Source organism: Suncus etruscus, chromosome 2 (assembly GCF_024139225.1).
Source record: "Suncus etruscus isolate mSunEtr1 chromosome 2, mSunEtr1.pri.cur, whole genome shotgun sequence".
NCBI classification, from domain to species: Eukaryota; Metazoa; Chordata; class Mammalia; order Eulipotyphla; family Soricidae; genus Suncus; species Suncus etruscus.
Genome location: NC_064849.1, coordinates 12,391,342 through 12,411,522, shown reverse-complemented (window position 1 = coordinate 12,411,522; position 20,181 = coordinate 12,391,342). Strand labels below are relative to the sequence as shown.

At 42.9% G+C, this 20,181-nt stretch overlaps 1 protein-coding gene across 1 annotated transcript in view; it reads right to left on the bottom strand.

Moving 5' to 3' along the window:
- MRTFB (myocardin related transcription factor B) overlaps positions 1–20,181 on the bottom strand; it is a 57,115-nt gene that overhangs the window by 21,517 nt on the left and 15,417 nt on the right. The window contains exons 2-6 of the mRNA XM_049768547.1: positions 14,439–14,504; positions 12,195–12,250; positions 10,053–10,128; positions 4,750–4,911; positions 3,140–3,318 (exon numbers count right to left, since the gene is read on the bottom strand). Coding sequence (XP_049624504.1) covers positions 3,140–3,318; positions 4,750–4,911; positions 10,053–10,128; positions 12,195–12,250; positions 14,439–14,504 — 539 coding nt within the window. The remainder of the gene's footprint in view (positions 1–3,139; positions 3,319–4,749; positions 4,912–10,052; positions 10,129–12,194; positions 12,251–14,438; positions 14,505–20,181) is intronic.

Sequence of the window (20,181 nt, the reverse complement as noted above, 5' to 3'; positions counted from 1 at the left end):
ATTATTGTTCTTGTTCTCTATAAACTCATTTTTAAATTAGAATATAATCTACAGGGACAGAAACTAGAAATTTAAAAACAAGTCTTTTATTTGGAATCATGGGTTTTAAATCTACTTTACCATTCAGCAAAGATCTTAAGATGGCAATATAAAAATACAAAATATGATTATTAAATATTATTTTCATACTCTAATCCCCAGACAAAACAAAGTGAGTTGAATTCAAATCAGAAAAAATATTCTTTGTAAATTGATAAATGGACATTCTGTAAAATTTTAGCTTTGGCATGGCATATTATCTAGGATCAACCACTTTATTGGTTGATCTATACTCGCTATGGTGAACCTATGCCATGCTTGCCAGCTATGGCCTTGCAGTTGGCATATAGGAAGGTCTGCAATTAATAAATTTATAAAATTTATAAAGTTTTTAGATACTAAAATCTTGTTATTAAGGTTTAATTGACATGCTGGCACTTTGAGGAAATTCTTTGGTTTTGTGCGGCAGTTTGGACACATGCTCAAAAAAGCTAGCCATCACTGATCTATACTCTTACTGAATATAGAGCTTTAAGTTTAAGCATTTCATTACTTTAAAAAAATTTTGGCCCAAACCTGGTGGTGCTCAGGAATCACTTCAGGCTCTGCACTGAGGTATCATTCCTGGAGATCTTGGGGAACCATATTGGGTGCTGAAAGAGCCCAGTTGCCTCGTGCAAGGCAACCATCCTACCTGTTGAACTATTTCTCGGGCCCCATGACACACTTTGCCAGGTTTTTTATTTATTTTTTATTTTTTTATTTTTGGGCCACACCTGGTGACACTCAGGGGTTACTCCTGGCTATGCGCTCAGAAATCGCTCCTGGCTTGGGGGCCATATGGGATGCTGGGGGTCGAACCAGTCCATCCTGGGTCAACCGTGTGCAAGGCAAACACCCTACTGCTGCGCCATCGCTCTGGCCCCCAGGCCAGGGTTTGAGGCTAGACTCTACTATATACATGATTATGTGCTTGCCCACTGAGCAACATCTGGGGCTCCAGGCTGCATTTTGTCACAAGTGACAGTCCAGTATCTTAGTGTGTGATTTTACTGTACTTGACAAGAGGATCAAGCCACAATGCACTGAAAAACAACAATAAAAGTCCTTCACTATAGGCATGTTGAGGACCACTAGTCTACCATTAAGGTCTCATAACGAGCTTGCTTTTCAATTTTTTTAAATTTATTTATTTATTTATTTTTTGACCACACCAAGCAGTGCTCAGGGGTTACTTCTGACTTTGTGCTCAGAAATCACTCCCGGCAGGCTTGGGAGACCATATGGGATGCCAGGGATTGAACCCAGGTCTGTCCTGATTCAGCAGCATGCAAGGCAAACGCCCTAAGCTTGCTATCATTCTGGCCCACCGAGCTTTCTTTTTAAAGAATAACAAAGGGGCTGGTGGTAGCACAGCAGTTAGTTCTCGTACTAACCCGGGGTTTGATTCTGGGCCATCCCTGGTCAAGTTCTTTTACCTGCATGGAGAACTGGGGCTGTCTATTCCCCCAAGCAGTGACTGGACCAGAACTGGCTCCATCTATCAGTCAACAGGGCTGTGCCTGTGGGGACCTTAGCCCTGGGGCTTCATGCTCACCCTCCTCTTCCCAGCAAGGCTCCAGCAGAGCTTAGGGCAACTGATAAGGCTCCACACAGTGACCTTGCTCTGGCAAATCCCAATCTGAGCTGGAGAAGCTCCCCTCTCAAAGAATTCCTCCTCAAAGACAAGGACACAGCTTGGCCACACTCAGCCAGTGTCAGCAGCACTTTTGGTGCTGTGGTCAATCCAGAACTTGTTGGGCACCTGTCGTGTGTGTGTGTGTGTGTGTGTGTGTGTGTGTGTGTGTGTGTGTGTGTCCCTCTGCCCTCCCCCTCATCTTCCCAAATTCAAGGTCCCTAGCTCCTAGGCTCATATTTTAGTTAGAGGTATAGACACATATTATGAAATGCTGTGAAATATATTTCACATTATGTTAGCAAGTGTAATGAAAATCCTGAATCCATATCCCCTAACCAACAGATCTTTATAAATCAAAAGAGCAAAACTTTAAGAATCAGGTTGACACAGTTCCAAAACCCAAACATGCACACCTTTTAACCGGGGACTTTCTACTTTGAATTTCAAAGTAACTAAATATTAAAATTTCAGATTGATGAAAAAAAAAAAAAACCCAATCATGTGCAGCACAATTCATATAAGATGAAAGGAAATATTAAAGCCCGTTAGAAACATAAAGACTAAATTTCTTTTCTTTTCTTTTCTTTTTTGTTTTTGTTTTTTGGGCCACAGCCAGCAGTGCTCAGGGGTTACTCCTGGCTGTCTGCTCAGAAATAGCTCCTGGCAGGCACGGGGGACCATATGGGACACCGGGATTCGAAACAACCACCTTTGGTCCTGGATCAGCTGCTTGCAGGGCAAACGCTGCGGTGCTATCTCTCCGGGCCCAAGACTAAATTTCTAATGCAATATTCAAAAACACTATGTTCAGGGCCGGAGAGATAGCATGGAGGTAGGGCATTTGCTTTGCATGCAGAAGGACAGTGGTTTGAATCCTGGCATCCCATATGGTCCTCTGAGCCTGCCAGGAGTGATTTCTGAGCATAGAGCAGGAGTAACCCCCGAGCGCTGCCAGGTATGAACCAAAAACCAAAAAAACCCAAAAATAACCCCACTATATTCCTTTGGGTCCTCCCCAGTGTAATCTAACCTAGAGCAGGTATCAAGAAGGTCTTGAACTAACAGTCAATTGAAGCAAAATCAAGAGGCCAGTGAAACAACCTGAAGCCAGTGGGCAAGGTTTAAAGTCATGGTTTTACCAATGCGTGCAAAAGATGCACTGATGGGAATGGATGTCCCTTCCTGGGAGGCAGAGAAAGGACCGACATTTTTGTTCAACCAAAGGGTCAAGTTCATTTCAGTAACTGGTCATTAAAACAAGAAAACAGAAAAGTGCCCAAGTAGACATGCGTAAAAAATTGGGGTGCAGCAAATGTATGAAAATTCAACAGGGCTGTTTCTAATTTTTCCTATTATTTGAATTTTGTTCTAGTGAAAATGTATCACTCTGTTTGGATTCCAGGAGAAAGAACACAATGATACCTGGGCTGGAGTGCTCACAGTCACAGGAGATGTGGAGTCACTAAGTTTTGGCTCACTTGGGGACACGGCTGACCCCTGGGACTCCTGGCTGGCGGGCTGGTCCGGAGACAGAGCGTCACTGCTGTCTTCATCAAATGAGAAGTCTCCCTGAGTTTGGGGGTAGTCCTCCTTCCCAACGCCTACAGAAAGAAACAATCCTTAGTTTATTTTGGCGTTGGAACACCAAGCTGAAAATGAAAAGGCTGTTGTGTGTGTGCAGGCACGTGCATTTTTTCTTAAAGGAACATAATGTACTTCCCAATGGAAGAACATATCACTACCTAGGAAGAATACTTGAGGGAAAAACAAAATCAAATCTGAATCAGATAAAGCCTTTGGGTCCAACTGCCAGTTACAGGAAGTCCAGGAGACAAGAATGCTTGGAAAGACACCTGGGGATGCAAATGACTGAGCCCAGAGGGTGAAAGTACTGAGGACAGAGCTAGTCCATTCATCAACAGATAAAGCTGGAGAAGAGGGAGAGGGCCAGGCAAGACAAGACAGCTTGGGAGTTGAGGCAGCCAAAGGCAACATTTAGGCCACGTCTGGATCCTGCTTTGGAATCTCTTAGAAACATGCAGGCAGTGGGTGAATGGGGCTCTGCCCTGGGCGTCTGGGGCTCCCTCCTGGCACTTTGCACCTTTGGGGCCCATTCTTTGAATCAGAGGCAACTGTATTAGAATTTTTGGGTACAAACTGTTCCAGATTCAAACTCTTAATTGATGCAAAATACGAACATGAAAAACAAAAACCGAAAAAATATTTTTTTGATTTTGAGGTGACATCTGGTGGAGCTCAAGGGCTTAGTCCTAGCTCAGTGCTTGGCGTGGGTGGGTAGAGAGGGTTGTGGCAGTGCTGGGGAATCACTGGTTCCTGAGCTCAAACCCAGGGCTCTGAACTCAGGGCATACACAGAGGACTTTAAGCTTTCTTCCTGGCCTCAGTAAAGCAGTTTTAGACTAGACTTATTTAAAAAACATTTTTTTTTGGATGAGGGATTGCTACACCTGGCACTACTCAGGGGATCCTACAATACTTGGGGGCTCAAACGTACCCCTGGCCCTAAAGTAGGATTTTTTGACTTTTCATACTTATTTACTGAATCAGTGTCATTCGGGAATTTCGTTTCCTGCTGAAGCTGATGTGAGAAACTTCAGTGACTGGGTATTGAAGACGGGACAAGAGAGACAGACATCCTCTGTCTGAACTAGTGTACCCACCTCTGTGCTCACTGCCACTCGCCTGCTGAACTAGTATCACTTTAGCCATTGATATTTACCTTTCCAAGAAGGAAAGAGAATCAACACAAAGTTTAAAACAACAACAAAAACCCATGGCAAAACAACTTAGAACAGAAAGAATCTAATCCAAACAGGACAACGAAATCAAGATGTGAGACATGATTAATTGTAGGAAATGCAGAATAAAACAATGAAGTGACAGCAGTGGGAATTAGGGGAGTGTTAGTCAATTTCTAATGCACAGAGAGAGCAGACTGGTTGGGGCCCTTTGAAAACTGTTTTACTTGCAGCATCCAAGCACTCTCCCAGCACACAGCACACCGAGTCTTGCCTATGATGGCTTCCTTGACGCTGGAGTCCACGGGCAGGATGTTTTTCTCCACCAGCTCCATGGGCCCTGGCCTCTGTGCAATCTTTTCGTTCAGGTCGTCAGCTAACCGGGCTCTCTTCAGCTTCATCTGGGTGGCCTGCAGGGATGGTTCTGCAAACGTTTCTAAGAGAGCAAGCATAGTTTTCTCCATGACTTGATGTGTACTTCTATTCCATAATGTCATTTCAGGCCAATATTTAACTTAAAACAAGGTTAAATGTATGTTTGTATGCTTGGCATATGTACAGGAAAGCAGAATGTTAAATATATATATTCATATATATACATATGTATGTTCATATATATACATATATATATTCTGGATAACCAAATAGTATAATAAGGAAGCCTGGGACACATGAAACTGAACTCAAGGGGAAAGTGGAGCTCTGGAGCTCTGGTGAAGCTCAGTGGTAGCAAATTTCTCATGAATCAGGCCACAGAAGGAGAGCTACTGTTCCTACAACACTGACCATTTATGATGTGATAAAGGGGCCAGATTCACAGTATTGGGGATAGGGTGGACAAACAAGTCATAGTCACAGTTGAAGAAGCTTATAGTTTAAATTTTGGCTTCACTGGAAATTAAGTTCCCTTATCTCAGACCCCACGGTTATCCGTAATAGTCAGTGGTAAGAGCTACAATGACATTCTTGGATTGGTCCCTAAGTATCCTGGTATCAATTATCACACATTCATCTGTTTGGTTCTCTCTTTGTTTTTCCTTGCTGCTCTTGTACTCCACTCCATTTATTTATTTATTTATTTATTTATTTACTTATTTATTTAGGTTTTTGGGTCACACAGTGCTCTGGGGTTCCTCCTGGCTCTATGCTCAGAAATCACTACTTGCAGGCTCGGGGGAAGATATGGGATGCCGGGATTCAAACCACCGTCCTTCGGCATGGAAGGCAAACGCTTTATCTCCATGCTATCTCTCAGGCCCCCACCCACTCCACTTTTGTAAAGGATGTCCGGCCAAAATTTTGAATGGAAAGCCACTTGACTCTTAAGTCACACAACATAAAGGTCTTCTAATGCAAGCCTTCCCCACATAGAAATCCAGGGTTCTTTCTTATGTGAGAGAAAAGTTTCTTAGGTGGGTGAAAAGTACAAAGCTCTCCAAGGTCTAGGCAGGGGTCTCAAACTCAATTTATTTGGGGGCCGCAGGAGGCAAAGTCAGGGTGATCCTTGAGTGCAAAGTCAGTAGTAAGCCTTGAACATTGGGGGGTGTGACCCAAACTACTAAAACAAAACAAAAAAAGATTCCTCTAGGGCAGGGCCACAAAATGTTGTACGGAGGGCTGCAAACGGCCCGTGGGCTGCAAGTTTGAGACCTCTGGCTAGTGTCTGTTAGCTCCTTTCCAGCATATCTATGTATGTTTCTTCCACAACATGAGTCAACTGTTCACAAAAGTCAACCCTGGTGCTCCACAAAATAAGTTTCAACTATTGCAGTTGATCTTTTCAATATACAATTTAAGCAGGTGTTAAGAGAACATGATTAATGTAAAAAAGGAAACCATTTCTTTATTGCTTTGGGGGTCACACCCAGCTGTGCTCAGGGTTTACTCCTGGCTTTTTGTTCAAGGATCATCTTCCTGGTGGGCTTGGGGGACCATAGGTGGTGCCAGGGATGGAACCTGGCCAGGCTGTATGCAAGGCAAGTGCCTTACCCATTATATTATTATGCTGACTCTGAAACTATTTCCTTTTTTGGGGGTGGTTTGGGCCACATTTGCTGTGATCCACAGAATCTGCCATGCTTGGGATCAGATTGGAATTGGCTATATGCGAGGTAATACATGCCTTTACCCCTGCATTATCTCTCTAGCCATAAAGTTATTTCTTTAAAATCTATGTTAAGTGATTCTAAAAAATATAATAAAGTGAGCCATTAAAATATTGTCAGCTGCTGGTGGGGATGCCTATTGGATCAGCCTTTTTGGAAAACAATATGGACATGCCTCAAAAAACTAGAAATTGAACTTTCATATAACCCAGAAATGTTGCTCCTGAGAATATACCGTAGGGGCCCCCAAAACACACAGTACAGAAGGCATCTGCAATCTTATGTTCTTGTAACACTATCTACAATAGCCAGAATCTAGAAACAAACCAAGTGCCTGAAAAGAGATGAATAGATAAAGAAATTATGGCATATCTATATAAGACAAAAATGAAGTCGTGAAATTTATTTATGCATGAATGAATATGGAGAGTATAATGCTGAGAGAAATGTGTCAGAAGGACTCAGATAGACATAGAATAATCACAGTCATTTGTGGAATATTAAAAAAATACACATATGTAATAATATCCAAAGACAATGGAGATGAGAGCCAGAAGGACTGGTCTATGGTAGGAAACCTGCCACAAAGTGGGGTGGAGAGGAGTGCAATTAGGACAGAGAAGGGACCACTATGACAGTGATGGAAATGATCACTTTGGACAAGAATTAGGCGCCGAAGGAGATAAAGTGGTATGCAAAATACTCCTTCAGTGACAATATTGCAACCATAGTGCCTAAAACGAAAAAAGGAAGATAGACACAGAGGCAGAGAGAGTGAAGTAAAAGAGAGAGAGAGAGAGAGAGAGAGAGAGAGAGAGAGAGAGAGAGAGAGAGAGAGAGAGAGAGAGAGAGAGAAAGAGAGAGAGAGAGAGAGGAGTCTGCCCTAAAGGTAGAAAGGTAGGCAGGGGAGAGGGTGGGAGGGAGACTGGGGATCTTGGTGAGGGAAGAAATGTGCACTGGTGAAAGGTAAATGATGTAACATTGTATGACTTATAATCAATCATGAACAACTTTATGACTTTATCTCATAGTGATTGAATTAAAAAAATAAAAATTAAAAATATTGTCAAGGGCTGGTTCAATGTAGGGTTATAGCTCGGCAGTAATGCATGTCTCACATGTGAGAGCCCTGGGTTTAATTCCTGGTACCACAGTATAATAAATAACACTCCAAGATGATTTATGATGCTTTATGCAAAAAAATGAGGCAAATTCCACTCCTGAAAGCTTATCCCCAAGTGAGCATCATCACTCTGAGATGGAGCAGTGGCAAATAAGTACTCATATTCTAGATGGTAATTTTTTATAATCTTCTGATGACCAACTGTGTACCTAATCTTGTCAGAAGGCACACAAGAAGATGATGAGCAGACCATGCAATCACTCTTGGGCTGAGGGAGGTGGCGCCTTCTGCCAACCTCCTTCCTTTACCTTACTCATGAATACAAGTGAGTTCAGGAATAGGCTTGGAAAGAAAAAAAAAATCCCAAAGATAAATAATTGAAAGAAGGCATTTGCATATATTTCTGCTCCCAGTCTTATTACTACCTCATCTTCAAGAAACTAATGCTAGATTTTCCAAAAATTCATTTAAGATTTTGCCTGACAAATATGATACAAACAAAACTGGGATAATGTTAAAATAAGCCAGGAGGGGGTGAATTTTTTAAAGGATTTAAAATTATGGATGACACATTCTTACTTCGTAAATCCCTGAGAATACATATTCCAAAATTATAATTTATGATTCATGCATATACATGTCAGACTTTTAAGTGTTGGATAGAAATTGCTTTTAAAAAGAAAAAGAGCAAATTAGTGCCAGAAAGGCAGCTCCATAGTTGACATGCAAAACTTACCTGGGAGACCCAGATTAGACCCTGAGCACTGTACGGTGAGGCCTCACACACAAAAACTATAAAACCCCTAAAACTACATGTAATTCCTTTTGATAGTTTCATATGTTTACCTTGCTTTAAATTTTACAAATAAGGCCTGTTCAGTCCCAGGACTATGGAAAGTGATGGTGTTGTTTCTACAAAAATGTTCCTGATAGGGCAAGGTAGTCTCAGGTGAGGAGCCAGTTACTCAGTTACTTACCAGCCAACTTGCTTCTCTGAAGATTCCTTATCCCTTCCTTACTGCTTATCCCTGACAGTGGGTACCTGCTTCTACCTTACTGTTGGCTTCTAAAAAAGTTTTTTGAATCCGGTGGATTCTGTAAGTATAACCTAAAGTAGAGACTCCTGCTTTTCCCCTCCTACCCAGAACTATCTGAAGATGGCTTTGTGGGCCCAGATTCTTGGGATTAGCAGAGACTCTCCAGTGTTTGAGTCTGGGCCAGCATGAGACTTGGGACTTCCTCATGATAACCGTCAGGTGAGCAGTCACCATCTCCATCATGCAGCCTGTCCATTCCCTGCAGCACTCTATTCAGAATCTCACCCATCTCTTTGTCTGTCTGTGTAGGCCACTGTAAGGGAAGCTCCATTGAGACAGGCACCCAATGGGTTCACCTGCTGGGATTCCTGTATCTAGGATGCTGGCCACTAAGCAAACATGTCTAAGGGAGGGCCACAGTCTTTTGTCTTGAAGACTCTTTCTGGGCATGCCTGTCCTTTATATAGAGATTGTTATATTACATGGACTGCTAATACTTGGCAGTATCAACCCAATTCTAATACTATTATTAGGCCAGAGAAAACAAATCTATCTTCCTTTGACCTAATACTGACCTGACTTCCTTTGACCTGATACAGCTAAAACTGTCTGAGAAATTCTCAGGTTCTTTCTGTAATTTCTCCAGGTTTAACACAATTAGGCTCATCACAGGGTCAAGTCCTCGGTCTTGCCTATAAATTTGATGAGAAGCAAATACAACGCAAGACAATGTACGTGGGGATTTATGGTGGTGGTATGACTCTTTAAGCACACTCTGTCTTTGGAGAGAGTAATACCTTGGCCTGAGTCTCCTGCCTCACCAAAGATGGACTGGGACAGCTCCTGCCAGATTCTGATCATGAGCGAGATCAGCCCAGCGCTCTCCAGGGTGTGCTGAGGGATTCATGATAACACTCCGATCAAGCTGGGTTGCTGTGGCCAAGCAGCGACAAGGAGAAAATGTTGGGTAAGGGCCCAAATAGCTGAAAATCTAGATTGGACAGTGGTTGCTGTGCCCTGTCTGACTTGATAAATAGGCACAGGACCCCACCGAGGAGAAAACTGCCCTGAGCTGAACATGTTTGTCCAGAACATATGAGTAGGGACAGACACCTAATGGCGCCAGTCAGTTATCTGGAGAACCAAACCTTTCTCAATAGAGCATTTTTAGCTTTGGATCTTCATGCTGTGCTCCAATTTGGAGGATGTCAGCCTGTGGGGTAAAAAGTTATTAAAATGGGAATAAACAGAAATGGTGGAATACTTGCTTTTCTTAAGAAAACTCTAGAACAAGCAGAAAGAAAACCTTTACCTTCTAAAATGTGCATCCTGACAAGCTCGGAACGATCTGGCCGGCTCCGAATCTTGTGCTTCAAGAAGTTTTCGGTCTGAAAAAAAATTACTACCCATGAGTTTTTTGTAATTTATGGTCATTATACATTTCGCCCCCCTCAATGTACTTCACTTTAAATAAAGTGAATGACCCGTTGCCATGATTTTATTTTGAATGAAAGTATAGAATGGAAGTCAGGATACATTTTACAACTTATGGAGATTTGAAGTCAGATAGCATGAATTAAGAATGTGATGGACTCTTAGGCCAAGTTAGGTAACAGAGCGTTTTGCCTCACTCATGTGATGCTCTGAATTAGATCCCTGGAGCCATACACACAAACTTGGAAAAGTCAAAGGCTTAGGTTATTTAAATATCTAAAGGCAATACAATTTACACCTCAAGCTAAATAATAGTTCACCTGGATATTGTTACTATTGCAGCCAAGGAAAATTCCCTTTTTTTTTTCTGGTTTTTTTTTTTTGTTTGTTTGTTTTTTTGTTGGGCCATACCCAGTGATGCTCAGGGGTTTCTTCTGGCTATGTGCTCAGAAATCACTCCTGGCTTGGAGGACCATATGGGATGCCAGGGATCAAACCGTGGTCCATCCTAGGTTAGTGCTGGCAAAGCAGATGCCTTACTGCTCCGTACCACTGCTCTGGCCCCTTGCCAAGAAGAATTTTTAAAGGACTTTGGGGGAACATGCATTTTCATGCTACATGAGTTTTTTTTTTTTCCTCTGAGAGCTAGAGAAATAAATATGCATATTCATGCTTCTTAAAAGGACAGAATAGACCTCAATATGATGTGCTACTGGAACTCAGCTCAAAGGACAAAACAAAATAGAATTAACAATAGTCTCTCATTTAGCTCATTTCCCTGTGTGAACTTTGGTGGCAAGCACAGGGACACAGACCTAGTCTAGTTGGGGAAACAACCTAAGAAGTTGCTAGGAAACAACCCAGCAAGTCGCCCATAAGCAGGAGGTATCAAACGGCAGTCATGCCCAAGTCCTCGATAGGGCATTGTACCCTGAAAGCAGATAGGTGAGCATGATTTGCTTTTCATATGCAAACCTAGTTACTCTTTTCTGTTCCTTCTTTTTTTTTTTTTTTTGGTTTTTTGGGCCACACCCATTTGATGCTCAGGGGTTACTCTTGGCTAAGAGCTCAGAAATTGCCCCTGGCTGGGGCCGGGCGGTGGCGCTGGAGGTAAGGTGCCTGCCTTGCCTGCGCTAGCCTAGGACGGACCGAGGTTCGATCCCCCGGCGTCCCATATGGTCCCCCAAGAAGCCAGGAGCAACTTCTGAGCGCATAGCCAGGAGTAACCCCTGAGCGTCACAGGGTGTGGCCCAAAAACCAAAAAAAAAAAAAAAAAACCAAAAAAAAAAAAAAAAAAAAAAAAAAAGAAATTGCCCCTGGCTTTGGGAGACCATATGGGATGCTGGGGGATGGAACCAGGTTCCTTCCTTGGCTAGCACTTGCAAGGAAGACACCTTACCTCTAGCGCCACCTCACCGGCCCCTTCTGTTCCTTTTTTAAAGTTACTGTTTAAATATCTGTATGTTGGGGCCGGGCGGTGGCGCTGGAGGTAAGGTGCCTGCCTTGCCTGCGCTAGCCTAGGACGGACCGCGGTTCGATCCCCCGGCGTCCCATATGGTCCCCCAAGCCAGGAGCGACTTCTGAGCGCATAGCCAGGAGTAACCCCTGAGCGTCACAGGGTGTGGCCCAAAAACCAAAAAAAAAAAAAATATCTGTATGTTTATATTTCTTTTGGGGGGGGGGGGTCACAGCCAGCAGTGCTCAGGGATCACTCCTGGTGGGTTCAGAGAGCCACATGGGATTCCAGGGACCAAGCTCGGATTGACTATGGTATACAAGGCAAGTGTCCTCTCTGCTGTACTTGGCTGTGGCACTAGTTTCTGGTTTAAAAGTACTCAATTTGAATGGCATATATTGCCTATAAACTTTCTGAACTACTCTAGAATATGTAACTCTGCAGATCAGATATTCTGAAAATATTCAACTTTTCCCCCTTTTGACATATTTAGGAGCAAGACTGCTACTTGTCAACTAAAATCAGCAGAAAGAAATGAAGACATCTTAAGTGGAAATTTCTTACTCTGGCTCTTTCCAAGCTTTTTATCTGCTCGTGGAACGCCGCTGGGCTCTTCAAAGCTGTGAAAAAATAGGAAATTATGTCTGTGGTATAAGCAGAGTCAATCTCAGTCAAATGTTTTACTTCATGTTGATGCTGACTCTTGATCTTTCCTAGTTCACTGATAGAGTCACATTTATTTATGAGTTTCTTTAGGAGATCCGCAAATTTTGGAAATTTTGTTTTAGTTTATTTTACAAAGAGAAAAAGGTGAGCACTGAAAGAAAGCTGAATACATAAGGACAATGCAATTTTCAGGTTAGAAATCTCCAATAACAAGGAAAGGCAGGGATGGAGTGACTAGAGAGAATGTTATCAGGCCATGCAGCCTGGGAATGCTCTACCGTTAGATATAAGGGCACTACATCTGTCTTACAGACGTGGATTATCCCCTCTGGAGACCCATGATGGGCCTAGCACCTGTGTGCTCTGTTGTCAGCCTGGGGTCCAGTGATTTTGATCAGCACCACCACTTTGCAGAGCCCCAGAACAGAAGGTGAATGAATTCTGGAAGTCATTTATAGCTAAATGGTGGTGAAAAGAGGATTTAATCTATAAGTCTGAATATGAAAAGTTCATGCCATAGTAGTACTCACTATAGATTCTTGAATATGTTAACTCCTGGCACATGAAATATTGCAAATTCAGAGTGAGGGTAAGCAGTGTTTTATAAAGCGCCACTACAACCATATTCTCACCGAATATGCAGAATGTATAATGCCCTATGCTAACTAGGGGACATCAGCTGATCCAGGTGGATAAAGGGGATTTGGCTTGCTGGGGCTGGCCATCACCCCAACATTTGGCCAATCAACTCTATTTTCAGCTTGGGTACTTGAAGCAGTGCAAAGAAACCCAAATACCCAGCTCAAATGGGCCAGGGGTCAGCTCCCAACAGTAAACTAGAGCCGGCCCAGCAGTGGTGTCTTAATCACCCTAATTTGATCCTATTTGATTGATTGGGCCATTGCCAGGAACACAGTGGTGGAAAAACCTGGCAGATTATTGAAGCAGCCTTTTTTTCCACTCCTTGATCACAAAGCTAGATCAGAATAGCTAGATAATTAATGCTGGTCCAAAAGAAGTTTCACTGGGAAAATATCTACCTGAGAAAAGCATTGCTTGTCATAAATTAAAACAAGGGGTGGGAAGGAAACGAGGAAACATATGTATATTTAGTTAAGATGTATCTAGAGAAAATACCCTCTAGGTTTTTTTTTTGTTTTTTTTTTTTTTTTAATTTTAGTCTTGGCCCTACCTGACAGTGCTCAGGTGCTACTCTGAGCTTTGGGGTCACTCCTAACAGTGCCAGGTATCAAACTGGGCTCCGCTAAAGGCCAGGCAACTACCTTCATGCCCATCCTATCTCTCTGGTCCCCTTCTAGTTTTTAAAAGCTGACTACTAAACTTAACATCTCAAACATTTCCTTCTTAAAATAGAAAATCACCTCCAATGCTAAAGAAGAAAACTTGAACAAATTAAGTTTAATCAACTCTCAAAAATGAAAAAAGGTAGACCAGTGATACTTGGAAAATCGCCATAGCTGGGCAAGAAAAAACTTATCAGTTAAAATAAAATGCTTCACAGTCTGTATTTAACATACATTTAATTATGTATCCTATAATGTACTGTATCAGAGATAGTTTGAATTAAAAATATCTAAGATTTTGAATTAACTTTACCATGTTAACTTTATAAGTTATGTGAATTGGTCCCATTAGTAGGGTGATTCTTCAATTAAATTATTTCAAACCTGAAACAAATATTACTTGTTTTTTTTTTCCTTTCTTTTTTGTTTTTGGGCTATACATGGCAGTTCTTAGGGTGTATTACTAGCTCTGTGCTCAGGGGTCACTCTTGGTAGGCTCAGGAAATCATACGGGTATTGATGATCAAACTCAGGTCAGCTGCATGTAAGGCAGTACCCTCCTGGCCGGTCTATCGTTCTGGTCCCTTATTATAGTCTTCAAGGGATTCTTTGTGTAATCTGAAATTCTGGTCCATCTATGAAACTGCACATGGATCCAATATGTATTCTACAGGCCTGCTAGGGTTAGGAATACACATTCCCAGTCCTTGGTCCTCCTACTCTCAGTGTTTTGTGGCATGCTTGAATGAATATAACTGCAAGTAGTGTAAGTGCTTTTTGGATGCACCCATCCTGTTAAGTCCCAGCAGAGAAGACAATGATGACACTTGACTCTTACGTGGCATGATGCCCTGGTCCACTAGTTGCTCTCTGGTCCTCCTCTGTTGCAGCCTCAGCTGGAGCACTGTGAAAGGAAGAACAACACTGAGTCACAAACAACTGGACAGTCCAACTCATCAGAACATCCAACTCGGGGCCATCCCTTTTGTAGAAAGGAAGTAATATTGAGATTTCTGCCAATCTGTTGAATTCTAAACTTGATTTTTCATCTTTTTTTTGTTTGTTTCTGAGTTATAACTCAATAAATATTTGTCTTTAAGTATAATCACAGAAAATTCAGTAAATAAAATATTTAGCATATACACTGATATTTGATGTTTTATTGATAGAAATGTCTCCCAAGCCCATGTTCTTTCTTTTTTTTTTGGTTTTTGGGCCACACCCGGCGGTGCTCAGGGGTAACTCCTGGCTGTCTGCTCAGAAATAGCTCCTAGCAGGCATAGGGGACCATATGGGACACCGGGATTCGAACCAACCACCTTAGGTCCTGGATCGGCTGCTTGCAAGGCAAATGCCGCTGTGCTATTTCTCCGGGCCCCCATGTTCTTTCTTAAACACATAATTCCTCTTTTGCTCCCCTCATGTCTAAGTAAAATTTATTCAATTAAAAACTATCTTGATTCAATAAAAATAAGTTGTGAGATCCCTCAATGTCGTTTTATTTTTAAATAATAGGAAACTATTTTATGGATGATGTACTTATATGAAGGGCAATAAATTTTAAGTAGCTATAATGAGAGTCAACTACATCATAAAAATTAGCCCTCTGAGAATACTACTAAGGAAAATACTACAAAGGAAAATTTCTAAAATAAGAACTTCATGTTTAATAATCTGTACACTAGCAAAAGTAGTATCACTCAACACGTTCTAAGAAGTCGTATATCGACTGACACCTTACTATTTTGATCATCTGAATTTGTAGAGAGTGAGGTATACTTTGAAAATTAGTGATCATGTTTGCCAAATCTAAAGCATTTTTCTCCCCTCAGATCTCTCAAGCAGATTCCTTTCATAGCAGTTCTACTTGTTGGAAATGAGTTTTTTCTTTTTTACAAAAGAGGAATACATGAAATAACCTTAAAAATATTTTGCTTGGTTTACTTGACATTCAGTTCTCAATATCCAATTGGATTTTTATTTCAAATATTAGATGAAAACCAGGTTAGGGTTATTAAGAGTCTATAGAAGGGCAGGCAGTATGCTACAAAACAAACACTGAGCCAGTCTCTACCTCAGCCTTTTCTGGAGTGGAAAGGGAGGAAGTCAGAGTGTTCTAGCAGGGGCAGGCAGAATTTTAAGGGAAGGAGTACTGAGGGGAGAAAAGGGTTAGGCCAATTTCCAGCTCTAAAGATGACACTTCAGGCACGGTGGGCCCTGTCTGCCACTCTCTCTAGCAGGGGGAGCTTGCTTTCTCCCATGGAGTGAATTCTCCAAGAGCAGAGAGAGAGTGTGTGGAACAAAGGGATTCCTCTTCTTTGGTCGCAGACAGATAGGAAGAAAGCACCAAACATACGCGACAAATGCAACAGACATAATGCACACTGTCTGGCAAAAGCATCTTGGACTGACGGACACACTTGCAGCCAGCACTAATGACAATAGCTGGATAGTCTGAAAACGAGGTGCCCAGGCCCCCTGCTTCATGCACCCTGGCAGCAGCTGTGTGGTAACAAGAAAGTACAACCCTGCATGCTGATATGCAGGCACGGTGAATGCGTGTTGCCTACTGTCCAAGTGCTCCAGCCACACCCAACTCTGTGTATTTATGATCTTATTTGTGGCAAAACCCCCATCAGAATGCTTGAGGGTAGAAGGATGATCTTCCCAACGAAAGGCTCCATCACTGTTACTCTCAATGGGCAGGCTAAATTCCGGAATGATGTGGAGTACCGATGCCTGGTATTCAGAGGTGAAGGGAGACAAATGGATGGCGCAAGGACAGAGCACCTGTGACTGGCTGATCTGTTTTGGAGTAAAGGCCCTGGGGAACAGTGAGTTGGAGAAGGTTGACATGAAAGAAACTAGTTACATGGGTAAGACGGCTGCCTCCCAGGCTAGGCTTGTGTTCCTCCTATTGACAAGTGAGCAGTTCTGGTACTGCAATACCAATAGCTGGACCATGTACTCTTGGTCTTACAAAGTCAAAGTATCTTTCTGTTTATTCCTTTCTAGAGTTCCATTTCATGTCTGAAGGTAACTTGTAAAGTCACATACCGGCTTATGCTTAACTTGTAAAGTCAGAAACAACCCTTTGTGGTACATGCACCTGGCACATAACAGGACACATAACTGTGGGCATGAGTCAAGAGGCATTGCAGGACGGAGGAGATGGCATGGAGGTGGGTGGAACAGAAGCTACCCATGGCAACTACTTCCTGTGTAAGCTGCACTTTCCCTGAATGAACTCACCTTCGCCGTGAGAACCACACCTTGCCCATAGGAATGACACCTTTTCATGTGAGCCACACGTTCCCTATGTGAATCTCACAATACCCACATGAATCTCACTGCCCCAGGTGAAACCCATCTTCCCTACATGAACCTCACCTGCCCTGCTTAAATGGCACCTCTTTTAGGCGAGACACATCTATTTCTAAATCTGGTGGGATGTTCTGCCTGTTACTGGTAGAACCTTAGGAACAGGTTACATGATTTTTCCTCTCAGAGATGTACAGAACAGGTTTGAGAGTTATATTTAGACCAAGAGCACCAGAATGCATCTGAAGGGGAAAAGTGCTAGCCAGGATGTTTCCTGGGCTTCAGGACCAGCACCTAAAAGAAAACAACACTAGTACAGGGGCTAGGAGCTGGTTCAGAGAAGTGGAACAATGTCTGGTGTGCAAGGCCCTGGGTTTCATTCCTGGCATTACATGATCACCCCCCCCCCAACCCAAGCACACTAGGATGGCCCCAGTGGCCCCTAGTACTGTTCAGAGTAGTACTGAGGCTCCATGAACATTGATTGCTCCCACAAACCAAGCCTCAAACAACATAAATACAGGTTGGCCATTAGGGAGCTCAGTCTCCTAAATGTTTGAATTGGGAATGGAGATGTCAAATATATGTGCTCAGACTTCAGACTTCAGACGCAGGGGTCCTCAAACTTTTTAAACAGGGGCCAGTTCACTGTCCCTCAGACCATTGGAGGGTCTGACTATAGTAAAAACAAAACTTACGAATTCTTATGCACACTGCATATATCTTATTTTACAATGAAGAAACAAAACAGATACAAATACAATATGTGGCCCGCGGGCCATAGTTTGAGGACTACTGCTTCAGAGGGTAGAGATGGAAACTAGAAGCTGCCACCTAAGTCGTATTGAAAGTGTGGGGATTTATTTACACAAGAAAAGGCAAAAGTATTCAGGATGCGGCATGAAGGAGAGCCAACCATGAAAATCCCATTTATAGGTCAGAGAGGGAATAAAGATTTGAGAGGAAGGCACCTTTAAGACGGGAGGAAATCTGAAGAGGTGTTTCTAGAAAGCTTCATGACCTCCTAGGCATGTCTTCAATTCACGTTGCTTCAATAACCTGTTTTTACAAAGGAGTTTCCCTTTGTAGGAGGAATGGAAGTCACAGCAGAGGGAGTAGGATGAGATGAGAGACCAGTAGGTGAATGTAGAGAATGAAAGCAAAACTTCTTCCAAGGGGAGGGCTGAAGACGTGAAAGTGAGTGATGAGTTTCAGGAGCAAATTTATAACTGATGACTATGAGGGGTGAAGAGGCCAAAGGGGAAGGGAATGAGAGTAAAGGGGCAAGGAAGGGAGAGAACAAATCTGAATGAAGGCAGCTAAGGGGAAGGTGAATAGTAGGAAGGCCTTGCACACTGGAACCAACTAAGACTCCCGGATTCTCTAAGGTGGTAGAGGACATGGGGGAGAAAGCCCCAGCTTTAACAGTCTCTTTGTTATTCAGGGAGAAGAAGGAAGGAAAGTTAGTTCTGTCTGAGGCCAGCAGTGAGGTTTGAAATAATCACTGTAGATTGTGAAGAGTAATTTGAAGAGAGAAATATGGTTACTTATGCTAAAGGACTTCAAATAATAATGCCAACAGCTTGGGGGAGAGAGGTCAGCCAGGAAATTGGCAAGTCAATCATTGGCTCTAACGATACATTGTTTCTTATGATAAATAAAACATTAGGAACAAAATTAGAACGTTTGGCAGTTTCTTCTAATGCTTCTCAGACACTTTTAGTCAAGAGCTGAGGCAGCTTAGCAAACCCACTCGCAGGTAAACTGCAAAGATCTGAAATAGGTATCAGTCTCCTGCACTGAACACATGTGCTCACAGTCTCACAGTCTCCCAGAACAGATGCACAGAGCACAGAGCATTGAACCGTAGTCAGCCATTAATGACAAATCAAGTGTGGTTCCCTGCTATGTCAGTCTTGTTATGTGAATTTTACCTTGACTGAAAATAACGGTAGAACAACAGAATAATAAATTACTCAATTTCTTATTTTCCACCTATTCCTACTTGCCATAATTCAATTCAATGGTGACTTTCTCTCCTTTTTTTTTTTTGTGCCATAACCGGCAATTCTCTCTCTCTCTCTCTCTCTCTCTCTCTCTCTCTCTCTCTCTCTCTCTCTCTCTCTCTCTCTCCTCTCTCTCTCCTTCTCTCTCTCTCACTCTCCTTCTCTCTCTCTCTGTCTCTCGCTCTCGTCACATCCGGCAGTGCTTAGGAGTTACTCCTGGCTCCACACTCAGAAATAGCTCCTGGCAGGCATGGGGGACCATATGGGATGCCGGGATTTGAACCAATGACCTTCTGCATGAAAGGCAAACGCCTGGGCCGGGCGGTGGCGCTGGAGGTAAGGTGCCTGCCTTACCTGCGCTAGCCTAGGAGACGGACCGCGGTTCGATCCCCCGGCGTCCCATATGGTCCCCCAAGCCAGGAGCGACTTCTGAGCGCATAGCCAGGAGTAACCCCTGAGCGTTACCGGGTGTGGCCCAAAAACCAAAAAAAAAAAAAAAAAAAGAAAGGCAAACGCCTTACCTCCATGCTATCTCTCCAGTCTCCATACCTGGCAATTCTCAAGGTGTTGTTCCTAGCTCTAAACCAGGGGTCTCAAACTCAATTTACCTGGGGGCCGCAGGAGGCAAAGTCGGGGTGAGGCAGGGCCACATAAGGGATTTCACACACACACACACACACACACACACACACACACACACACACACACACACACACAAAAGTTCTCAAACGTCATTATTAACAATATTAATTATTTCTTCTGAACATGAATAGAACATTGAGTGATGATCATGAACAGTTCTTCTGAACATGGCATCTTTTGCCTATTCCTTGCTGCCAGAGACTTGATAGCACTTCTCACAAATCTGAACCATATTTGGCTTTAGAGAGGAAGCAGTTGAGACCCTCAGTATGGCTTGAAGATGATCATCATTAAGTCTAGACCTGTACTTTGACTTACTGAAGTTCAATGTGGAGAATAACTTTTCACACAAATATGTGCTCCCAAAAAGGCACATGGTGCGCTTGAACATTCGGGAAAGCTCAGGGAAGCTGGGGGGCAATTCTCTCAAAAATTGCCCATGCCCTGGAGAGATAGCACAGCGGTGTTTACCTTGTAAGCAGCCGATCCAGGACCAAAGGTGGTTGGTTCGAATCCCGGTGTCCCATATGGTCCCCCGTGCCTGCTAGGAGCTATTTCTGAGCAGACAGCCAGGAGTAACCCCTGAGCACCACCGGGTGTGGCCCCAAAACC